Genomic DNA, 11,819 nt, shown 5'->3' on the forward strand with positions numbered 1-11,819 from the left:
ACAGCTAAGAAATGACAGCGTGGGATTTGAAGCCAGCTAGTCTCTCCCCACTTCATCATGCCTCCCAGCATTAAACACCAAATAGCTGGTGAAAGGACATTTACACCTTCTCTTCTATCACCAACAATAATGGGCTGCATTGGAAAATATATGGTTAGCAAAAGTGCTGTCACCATCCAGAGTCAGAGGACTTGAGTTATAATTATATGAGTAATTAAGATAACAATGATCTTGATGGTAATAAACGTTCAGTTGGCTGCTATTAATTGTACTGTTTATCTGTCCCAAGAATTGCCAGCATAACACTGCTGGGGAACACTGTGAGCGCTGCAAAGAGGGGTACTACGGGAATGCCATCCAGGGATCCTGCAGTGCCTGCCCGTGTCCTCATTCAAACAGGTACTGTGGAAGCTTGCAAGTGATCTATAGGGACCGGAAGTAGGTGGCGGTTGCCTAGGGCTGGGGTGGGGGTGTCGGGAAAATGGAAAATGAATGCTAAAGGGTATGGGATATGGATTTCTTTTGGGGGTAATGAAAATGTTCTCAAATTGACTGTGGTAATGGCTGTACAATTCTGTGACTATACTAAAAGCCATTGAATTGTATGCTTTAAATGGGTGAATTGTATGCTTTGTGAATTCTATCTCAATAAAGCAGTAATATTAAAAAAAACAGTAAGTGCAAAACAAAAACAGTCTTCGGAATTGTATGCTTCTGGGTTTTTCCTTTTCCTCTTTCCTTTGCTGTTCATTCAATGACTAAGTAATTATTTACCAAGCACCCACGCCAGGGCTAGGACTCAGCCCTCTCTAGATACTGAGAAAACTGCAGTAAAGAAGGATGGCAAAGACTCTGAGCTCATGAAGCTCTATCTGGAGAATATGGAAGGGGGGAGTTGTCACACTCAATAATTATGTGCACAAATAAATAAGAAGTTCACTTTCAGAAAGAGATAAGTACACAGTTGATGAAAGGGTTATGCAGTTGATAGTGAGTAGATTCCTTAGGATGGTAGGAGGGTTTCTGAAGTCACTGGGCAGGGATCAATGAATGATGACGTGGAGTAAACCATGACAATATCTTAGCAATGTAGGTCCCAGGCAAGGAAAAAACAAAGCCCCTGTGATGCTGTGTTTGTGGACAGTGAAAAGGCAGGAGTGGCTGGAGTGGGATGTGGGGGAGAGGGCCAGGGGGCGATGCTGGCAGGGCAGGGTCAGGTCCTGCAGGGCCTTGCATGAGGGAGGAAGGCATTTGGATTTAACTGCAGTGCAGTGGGAGCCACAGCGCAGTTCTGAGCCACAGAGTGGCGTGATCTGAGTTGTCACTCAGATTCCAGTATAGCAGACAGGTTATATGGATGGAAAGCTGCCATTTTCCCCCCACAGTGACCCATATTCTGTTTGTTCTTCACACCTTGTTATATTCTTGCTCATCACAGCATGTTCACTTGGGTCCAAGCAAAATAGAATAAGTGACTAAGAGAAGCGTGAAAATCAGGAAGATACTGTAAAGTATCAGTAATACACAGGCTCTGGAACAAGTGTGGACCACAAGGCTGATTGAGATCAGCTGAGTAGCAGACAAATTGGTCACCTCTTAAAATTACCAGAAGTCACATGCCCAAATGTGGTTTTTCTGGAGATGCATATTTGAAATGTTCACTCTGCTTTGCTGCCTATGGATTTGATACTCCTTAAACCTGCCGAGTCTTGCAACTTTATTTGTAAAGAGATCTATCCCTTGACACCAGCCCAGGCTTGTTTGAACAGAAGTGAGAGAGAGAGTAGAAAGCAATGAGGTTTCCACCAGGTGCTTGAGAAAAGCTTTTCATCTTTGGTGGCAAAGTGTATGGTTGTCCCCAAGCTCAGCATCCAGGTTCCGTGCTGTTGAAGTAACATGCAATTCCTCAGATTTATCAATAAGGCCCTATTTTTATCTAATTCTCCTTCCAGCAATATTAATAACTGCTGACAAATTTCTAACTCTTCTTCAGAGCTGTTACTCTGTATTCACCTCATGGGCCAAGAGAAGGCTTCCCCAAATAAGAATTCTTTTTTTTTACCAGCAAATGATAAACAGAGTTATTTCCCCTCAGATTTACATCAGTGAAATGTTTAAACTGTAGACAGACATTTCACAAGGCAACAAGGCTTTTTCATGATCTCTTCATTTAATTTAAAAAAATAAAAAGGATTCTCAAATGTATGTCAGTTTAGAATGCAAAGAAAGGGAATCAAAATTCCACGACTTGATTTGAAAATGGAGAAATCCCCCCAGACTGTGCCCACAGAAGTACGTAGGTGGCAGCTGAGCCCTGGGCCTCCGTCCCTCTGGCTCCGAGGGCCTGGCCACTCCACCACCTTTTCTTCCCAGAAGGCAGTGTGCCCAGTTTACAAGAACTAGAATAAACAAGGAGAAAATTTTCTTAAAGAACCAGAACTCTCTGTTCTTTTGTTCTGCCTAGACTTGTTTTATTCCTTGTGATTCCTGGAAAAACGCTGTTGTAATCATCTCTTCCAAAGTGAGTTGCTCTGCTCCATCTTATGGGAAGGAATGTATTTCTTCGGGCCAAAAAGAAAACAAAATCAATGCCTTCAGTCCTTATTCACCAAAATTTGCCCAATGTTAACTGAAATAATTCACTGTTACCTCTACAAGTCTCAATGGGCAAAATTTTCTTCACCCAACAAGTAGCCAGATCCTTGGTTTTTGTTTTCACTTAACAGAAGTCAGTTCTTTGTGGCAAGAAATAAAAAAAAAAAAGTTTTAAAAATGAGCATAATGTCTATTGATTTCTGTTTTCACTGGGGCTTTGTTCTGTCTTCCTTCAAGCTTTGCCACCGGCTGTGTTGTGACTGGGAGGAGTGTGCAGTGCTCCTGTAAACCTGGATACACAGGAACACAGTGTGAAAGGTGGGTGCTGCCCCTTCCTCCTGTCCCCTCCCCACCCCCATCCTGCAGGTGGGGGTGGGCTCTGCAGGTGGCTGCAGGTACCCAGGCTGTGGGTGGGGCTCTGCCCTGTGGTGGCTCAGAGCTAAGGGCGGGGCTGTTGGTTTCACCGAGGCTAGGAAAAGGTCTCTTGGGAAAAACACAAGACTGCTCACTTAATAAATCATTAACTTCCTTCTCTTTCCTGTTCTGTATGTTTCAGAAATTTGAGAATAAGGTCCAATACATCATAGCCCTGCGTACTCTCCTACATATACCTCCATGTACTCCTACCCCCATGCACACCCCTACATACTCCTTTCTCTTCATGTTCCTATATACCCCTTTCCCTCCATATTTCAACATCTTCCCCGATATACACAGCCCTACATATCCCTGCCCCCATGTAAATTTATCCCTACGTACGCCTACCCCTACATATACACTCCCCTACCCCACACATATTCCTACATGCCTGTACACAGACACACACAAAGTCTACATGCACATGCATATCCATAGCCCTAGACACCCCTACACACACACACACACACACACACACACACACACACACACACACACACACACACACCCCGCTATATCCCCATACAATATTTCATGATTAGCTACCATGCATACAACACTGCCAGGTATTGTGAAGGCTGTGGAAGGTATTTACAAGCTAGCTGGGAAGATAGCACACACCTATTTGGAAAATTTAGAGTATCACAAATGAATCATATGGGCAACATGTTTTTAAATTTAAAAAGACTTTATCATGAAATCAATACATATTTATTATAAAAATGATGTAAGGCAGGTGAGCAAAGAGCCCGCGAGGCTTACCACACCCCACCCTTGCCCTTGCAGTCCTCGTCATAACCATTTTATCTGCAGAAAACCACTGCTAAAAGCTTGTTCTAGGTTTTACAGATCACTTCTGTATGCACAGACTTTTTCTCAAAAGCGAAAGTAGGCTTCTATTTTATTTTCTGTTTGACTTGTTTTCTCACCTGGTAGTATGTTAGTATTACCTTTCCATATCAGGTAAGTATTCATTGATAATGTTCTATCAGTACCAAGAGTTCCACTGATGTTCCATACCTCCTGCTATTGATTTTTGAGATAGTTTTATTGTTTTCTGTTCAAAGCAGAACCAAGAGTAGATCCTTTTAGCTAAATTTTTGTGTATATAAATCCTCAAGACATAATTATAGAAATAGATCCCTTGGGTCAAAGGATAGTAAATTTTTCAGGCTTTTGACTTATTTTGCACAATCACCCCCCAGAAAAGTTGCATCTGTTTGCATTCCTACTGGCAGTGAAAGAATAACTGCCTGTCCCCAGTGAATACTAAAAATGTTCAATTTTTTCAGATACTTGCCAATCTAATAGGAAAACATTGTATGTCATTTTAATTTACATTTCTTTGTTTAAAATCAGATTGGGTTTTTTCATGTGCTTATTAACCATTTGTAAATCTTATTTTTTTGAATTGCTCTCCAGGTCTTTTACCCATTTTTTTCCAGTGGAATGTTTATCTTTTAAATTTTGTTTGGCTTGTACATTTTTTAGAGGAAATTAATCCTTAATACATCAAGTTGCAAATACTCCTCTCAGTTTACTTTCTGTTTGTATGTTTTTTATTTTGTTTGTGTCAATTTTAGACATGCAGCAGTTATGTTTTACTAGATTTATAGCTATTCTAATATCCATTAGGATTTCAGCTACTGGTATCATGCATAGAGAGGTGATATAAACATTTATGCATATTCTTTTTTGGTGCTTTTATGGTTTTATTTCTTACCTTTAAATCTTTAAGTTGGTGAAAATTTGGAACCTAGTTTGTGGTGGTATTGCATCTTACATGGTAGGTAGATTTAGGGTCAACATGTAAGGCAAATAACCTTTACTACCCCAGTGATCCAGGTACCATGTTGCATGTAATATACATAGCACTTGGTTATGGTTACACCCTAGACCACACTCAGTAGGGAGAGATGTTCACTGCAGGAGAAGCACAAGGAAACTAGACCAACTGGGGAAGGAGCAGCCTCACGCCCCTCATGCCATGCTCACTGCGGGCTGTGTGCTCCCTGAGTGAGTGGGGACAGACCCTGCAGCTAGTTTTCCCTCTTACTCTCACACTCTTACGCTTGCTCCTTTTTGCCAAGTACCTTTAGTTAAATTCACTAAAGTTAAATGTCTCTCTACAAAATTTCCATACAAACTTGAATTTGTTTCTGTACATTTTATTTGGTTCTTGTGCCATTATCACTTCTGTACCATTTCTGAAAGTATAAAATGGCTTTGAATGAATATTTGATTGACTAAGGCTCCCCCTGTAACACTTATTTAAAATATTTTCTTAGTTCATTCTGACATATTATATTTCTAGATAAACTTTAGAAGAGTTTTACCAAATTTCAAAAAAAAAAAAAAAAACCAAGAAAATTAATTCAACCGAATTTTATAATAAGGCAGGGCCTCCCCAGACTGGAGTTGTCTGAAACGTTTTATGGACAGGGTGAGCCTCAAGTAGGTGAAAGGGATGACTGGACCCAGTGAAGCTGCAAGGTAGACGTGGAAGGTGGTTCAGATCAGGGAGGTAATGCAAGAAAGGGCCTAGAGGATAGCAACCATGGGTGGAAGGGTAGTGCCAGGGTGGGGGGCGAGGGGTGCAGTGCGTTAGTGGAACTGTCCGCCAAGTGTCTGGAACTGTCCTGTAGTAAAAAGCAGCCATTCAAGATTCTTCTGTTTTCCATTTCAGCAAACTTGCTTCACATCTGTCATTCATTCTTTTCTTCAACAAAAAATATATGGAGACTTCAGTATATGCTCAGTGCTGTGCTAAACACTAGACACACTCTGCCCTCAAGGGTGTTGACGGTCTAGTTGTAGACTGACATGAAAATGAGCTGTTCAAGTAGGGAGAGAGAGCATAACTGGGCAAAGTCAGGCTGCAGCAGGAATCATCCTTGAAGACTGAGGGATGGAAGGGACACCTATAGCAGACAGAAAAGATGGGTGGGGTAAATGAGGGTTTCTTTTTCTCCACAACCTCTCCAACACTTTTATTATTTGTCTTGTTGATAACAGCCATTCTAACAGGTATGAAGTGGTGTCTCATTATAGTTTTGATTTGCATTTCCCTAACAGGTAGTGAAGGCTGGCATCTTTTCATATATCTGTTGGCCATTTGTACTTCTTGGGAGAAGTGTCTGTTCGGGTCCTTTGCCAATTTTTTAATTGGATTATTTGTTTTCTTGGTGTTGAGTCGTATGAGTTCTTTATATATTTTGGATATTAACCTCTTGTCCAAGCTGTTGTTTGCAAATATCTTCTCCTATTTGTTTGATTGCCTTGTTGTTTTGTTGGTGATTTCTTTTGATGGTGACAGAAGATTTGGCTTTGGGTGGTGGGCACACAATGCAATATACAGATGACATATCATAAAATTATACACTTAAAACCTATATAATTGTATTAACCAATGTTACCCTAATAAACTTTTTAAAGGGTGGGTAGTGTTGGCAACAGGGTTTGGGAAGATCTTCCAGGATCTGTGATTCAAAGCTGTAGGACCCCCAACCTGGGAGAGACATCCTAATTCAGTTTTCCTTATGGTTCTTCACAAACAATGAAGCAGAAAACAAGAATGGGCTGGATGAGACACCCATCTGGCGGGCAGCTGATTTGAAAAGAGAAATGCTTAATTAACAAGTCTTCTCTTGGCTTATGTTTGTTACATTTGAAGTCTCAAGAAAGCAAGCTATTGTTACTTTAAAATGTTTAAAAACATTTTCACAGGTAAATGCCATTTTAATGTCAAAATGTTTCATTTGTTGAACATTTATTGAATACCCACTCTGTGTCAGGCATCAGCCCCAGCATCGCCATGAACTATGCATTGATAACAACAAGGACAGTATGAAGTAAAAGTAGGAATATATACAGGATCTAGCTGGGCAGGGGAGGGAGCAGCCAATCAGGAGGAGGGGGTAGGAAGGGCTTCCCAGCTCACAGCCTGCTCTGGGGCACATTGCTCCCTCAGCCATCCCTGATTTCCATGTTGATCAAACCACTAGCTCCTGAGTGCATTTTGTTCATCTGCCATTCAACTATCAGGGTAACTGAGGATTCTCTTACCCCCGCCCCTACCCTGGGTGTCAAGGAGGAAGGAGGCAAGCTCTTCCCATGTCCCACTCTCATGTTCTTATACAAGCCATAAATCTTTCTGTACTGAGACACATTCATTCTTGAAAATCTACATCAGCCTCCCTCTGATAGGGTTATAATATCCCAAAAAGGGAGCTACAGGTTGAGAAAATTGGGTGGAATAAACAATAAGTTCTTTGAGTGTTTCTCCTCTTCTTTGTATTTTTGGGGGATCAAGAAGGAACACATTCAGCCCGTAGTTTGGTTTAGTGGCAAGATTAGGATAAATCTTTGTTTCATGGAATTAATGGAGAGATAAGAGAGGTGGTTTTTTTGTTTGTTTGTTTTTTGTTTTTAGCTGGTTTGGAGAGAATGGTTTAACCTCAAATCAAAGAACCAGCTCTGGATTGAAGATACAGCATGTCCCTCAACTGGAGAATGTTCCAGCACAGAAGTAGTGAAATATAGTAGGAGGGAGGCTAGATTCTGGAGCTGGCCTACCTCGATTTGAGTCTCTATGTGGCCACTTACCAGCCAGGTTAATGGGAGTTACCTGTGCCTCAGGTTAATGGCAGTAGTAACAGTACTGAGAGCCAAGTGTTACTGGATGATAAAGGAGTCAATGAAAAGTGCTATGTAAGGGATCTAAAGAGCTTTTACAGCAAACAGGAGCAAGGGGTCCTGGGGGACCACTGGGTGAGCTAGGAGCTGAGGAGTCTGGCCAGTTGTTGAGGCTGGATTCAACAGGGCAGACACTGCATTCATTCTCTTGAGATTATGTGTTTTGGTCAATATAAATGAAAAAAATCTGGCATCATACTGATATGCAGTTAAAAATGAGAGAAGTAATGTTTAGAGCTTTTTCAGATGATTGTGGATATTTTCTTTTGATACTACACCCAAACCTGACAAGTTGTGCTTCCTTAAAGGTTATTTGCCATATGGAATCTGAAACCACATTAATGAACTTCTCCTATTCTACTACATTAAAACTTATTGGTCTGTCTTGCACTTTGAATGGATCTTTTACACATGCATATGACATCACACATTGATTATTTGAAAATATTGATTCAATGAGCATACAGATCTTCCAAATATCTACATATTTTATTATGTAATATAAAAAGTCATATTCATCGATATCACCACTTGTTTTTCCTTAAAGATTTTATTTATTTTTGGAGAGAGGGGAAGGGAAGGAGAGAAGGAGAGAAACATCAATGTGTGGTTGCCTCTTGAGTATCCCCTACTGGGGACCTGGCCCACAACCCGTGCATATGCCCTGACTGGGAATTGAACCAGGAAGCTTTTGGTTCACAGGCCAGCACTTAACCCACTAAGTCACGCCAGACAAGGTACGACTTGCTTTATTAGAAAAAAAATAATTAAGAATTGGGAAGTATCAAACTTAGGTAATGAATTCCAGTTTTTTAAAAATACAATTTTTGCCTGAAAGCTCAATTGTTATCCTTGGCAACAGTTGTTATCAATTGTTTTCCTTGTTTATTTTAGAGAAAAATCTTCCAAATCCGAATAACTATACATTACCTCTCAGTTGTTCTATGTCAAATGGTGTTCCATGGAAAAAGCAGCTATTTCATATGATAACTCAAAAGTTTATACAAATACCTTTCCTCAGGACAACATGGCGCTCGTGTACATAGCAGAGAGGCTTTCTATGTACTTCCCATTTGTCATATAGAATGTCAGAATGACAGTACTCAGGGTTGAAATGTAATGAAATCAATTATTTATACTCATTCAAATTTTATACTCAGTTTTTATACTTAGTATTTTGTACTCAGTTAAAAATTAAACTGGCACTTTTTACCTATCGGTAATTACTTTATTTTTTTAAATTTTATTTTATTAAACTTTTTGGGGTGACATTGGTATATAGGGTTATACAGGTTTCAAGTGTACTTTTCTGTGATACATGATCTGTACGTTGCATTATGTGCCCACCATCCAAAGTCCAGTCATTTTCTATCACCGTATATTTGGCCCACTTTACCTTTTACTGCCCTCCCACCCACTTCCCTCTGGTAGCCACCATGATGTTGTCTGTCTGTTGTCTATGCATTTCAGTTTTATATACACATATTTGTGAAATCACATGGTACTTGGCTTTTTCTCACTGACTTATGTCGCTTAGCATAATATTCTCAAGAATCATGCATATTGTTGCAATGGCGGTGTTTCATCTTATGGCTGAGTAGTTTTCCATTATGTATACGTACTGTATCTTCTTTATCCAATCCTCTATTAAAAGACACTTTGGTTGTCTCCATCTCTTGGCCACTGTGAATAACACTGCAGTGAACAAAGGAGTGCAGATATCGTCGTGAATAACTGTTTTTGAGCTTTTTGGGTAGATACCCAGAAGAGGGATTGATGGGTCATATGATAACTCTATTCTTAATTTTCTGAGGAACTGCCATACTGCCTTCCTTTGTGGCTGTACCAGTCTTCATTCCCACCAGCAGTGAGTGAGAGTTCCTCCTTCTCCACAACCTCTCCAATACTTGTTATTATCCATCTTGTTGATAATAGCCACCCTAACAGGTGTGAGGTGGTATCTCATTGTAGCTTTAATTTGCAATTCCCTAATAGCTAGTGAGATTGAACATCTTTTCAAATATCTGTTGGCAGTATGTATGTCTTCTTGGTAGAAGTGTCTATTCAGATTTTATTCCTATTTTTTAATTGGATTTTTTGTTTGGTGTTGAGTTGAAGGAGGTCTTTATATATTTTGGGCATTGACCCCTTCCTTGTCAGGGCTACCGTTTGCAAATATTATCTCCCATTCAGTTGGTTGCCTTTTTGTTTTAGTGTCTGCTTCTTTTTGCTGAGCAGAAGTTTTTTTAGTTTAATTGTCCCATTCATTTATTTTTTTGCCTTTAATTCCTTTGCTTTTGGAGGTCAAATTCATAAAACATTCTCTAATACTAAGGCCCATAAACTTAGTCTAATACCTATGTTTTCTTCTATGTATTTTATTGTTTCAGATCTTTTCTGTCTTTTGTGTAGGTGTGCACCAGGCTATTTCGGGAATCCCCAGAAACTTGGAGGTAGCTGCCAGCCATGCAACTGTAACAACAACGGCCATTTGGGCAGTTGTGACCCCCTGACGGGAGGTAAGATCAGCTCATACCTCAGTTAATCTGCATTCATCGGACTAGTACAAAGTAATAAGTGAAGAACCCAAGTAAACATTTTCAGGAAGCATAATACCCGATTCCAGGTAACAAATTGTCCCCTTAGTTTGATAACCTGTGGAAGGCTTAGGTGGTATTTTCAGCTTTGGTGAAAAATTTACTTCTAGTAAATTGTTTTTAAAACTTACTCTAAGTAAATTCTTTTTGAAACTCAACTAATTATAGCCACAATAACCTCATACCCTATTTTGATGATATTGCTAAGACCTTTTTTTCATATGGTTATTGTCACATCAGCGTTCTTTGTGTGCGTATCTGAAGAAGTCAAAGTACTCTTTCTCTAATAGAAAAAAATGTCTAGGATATGGGTGGTATAATTGAGGTGGATTTTACATATCAAGGAAAAGGTAATTACTGGGAATAGTATGGATTCGTTAGGAACAACTGGAAGAGAAAGGAAGACTATCTTCTTCCTTGAATATTAATGTGATTTCTCAGGAAAATGCTATTGATATAGAGTAATGACAAACCCTTAAAGTCTCTCGTATTATAGTTATAAACAAAACCCTGGATGTGTGAATTAGATTTGGTCAAGTTACTGTTCCCCAAGGAATGCAGAGTAAAGGGATTATCAGTCTAGAATCAGGTGTCTATTTTCATGCCTCAGGGCCTCATCCTGGCTCCGTCTTCAGAAACAACTCAACACTTGATTTGAGTAGAAATACAGCATCAGATGACACAAAGTTTAGAAAGAGCAAGTGCCTCCTATGATGTATTTAGAATTCAAAAGGGCCTCAACAGCCTGGGATAATGGGCCAGTTCTAACCAGGCAATAGTATGTTAGGGATAAGAATAAGGTCCTATAGCTGAATGGAAAAACATCAACCTTTAACTCTGTCATAAGTGAGACATGCCTTAGTAGTATGAGGTGTAAAAAGACTAAGGTTCTATTTAGTGGTGAGTTCAATATGGCTCAGGAGAGTAATGTGGCTCCTAAAACACCTCATACTATCTTCACTGAAATCTAATGTTTAGACCAGGTCATCTGCCCGACCCTGACAGGCTGCTCCTGTAAGTCCTCACGTGAGGCTTATATCATTAGAAGATGATATACAAGCTACAGTTTGTTCAGAAACAGTGTGCGACTATGAAGTAATTTAGAACCATGTCACATGAAAGAGGATTGATAAACAGGACAGTGAAGGGAAGACTTGGAAAGTACATATTTGAAAGGCTGGTGGGTGGGAGAAGGGTTGGTTGAATTCTATGTGGCATCAGGAATAGAACCTTCACCAAAGAGTGGAAGCTAGAGGGAGATCTATTTTAAATGACCAAGAAGTGTCAAATGCTTAAAAATAAAAAAGGACTGTTTTAGAAGGAACAGAGTCCTACTGTCCTTGGAGGGATTCAAGGAGAAACTTCATCATTTTAACATGGCTTATTCATGAGGTTAATGTCTTTTCAACCCTCTTTCCCCCCTACTCTAATAACAAAAATAAGCAATGTGAAGTTAAGATGGTAAATATTGTCCCAAAAATGGAAGAAAATGCTCACAGGTGAGACTCATTTGTT

At 39.8% G+C, this 11,819-nt stretch overlaps 1 protein-coding gene across 2 annotated transcripts in view; it reads left to right on the plus strand.

The window, feature by feature from the left end:
• Window positions 1-11,819, plus strand: part of LAMA3 (laminin subunit alpha 3) — a 254,462-nt gene that overhangs the window by 184,080 nt on the left and 58,563 nt on the right. For both annotated transcript variants that reach the window (XM_054583453.1, XM_054583454.1), the window contains 3 exons: window positions 290-399; window positions 2,833-2,913; window positions 10,120-10,226. In XM_054583453.1, the coding sequence (XP_054439428.1) occupies window positions 290-399; window positions 2,833-2,913; window positions 10,120-10,226 (298 nt within the window). The remainder of the gene's footprint in view (window positions 1-289; window positions 400-2,832; window positions 2,914-10,119; window positions 10,227-11,819) is intronic.

The sequence above is a fragment of the Pteronotus mesoamericanus genome, unplaced genomic scaffold, assembly GCF_021234165.1.
Source record: "Pteronotus mesoamericanus isolate MK-2021 breed Mesoamerican mustached bat unplaced genomic scaffold, CSHL_Meso_final contig_74, whole genome shotgun sequence".
In the NCBI taxonomy this organism is placed as follows: domain Eukaryota; kingdom Metazoa; phylum Chordata; class Mammalia; order Chiroptera; family Mormoopidae; genus Pteronotus; species Pteronotus mesoamericanus.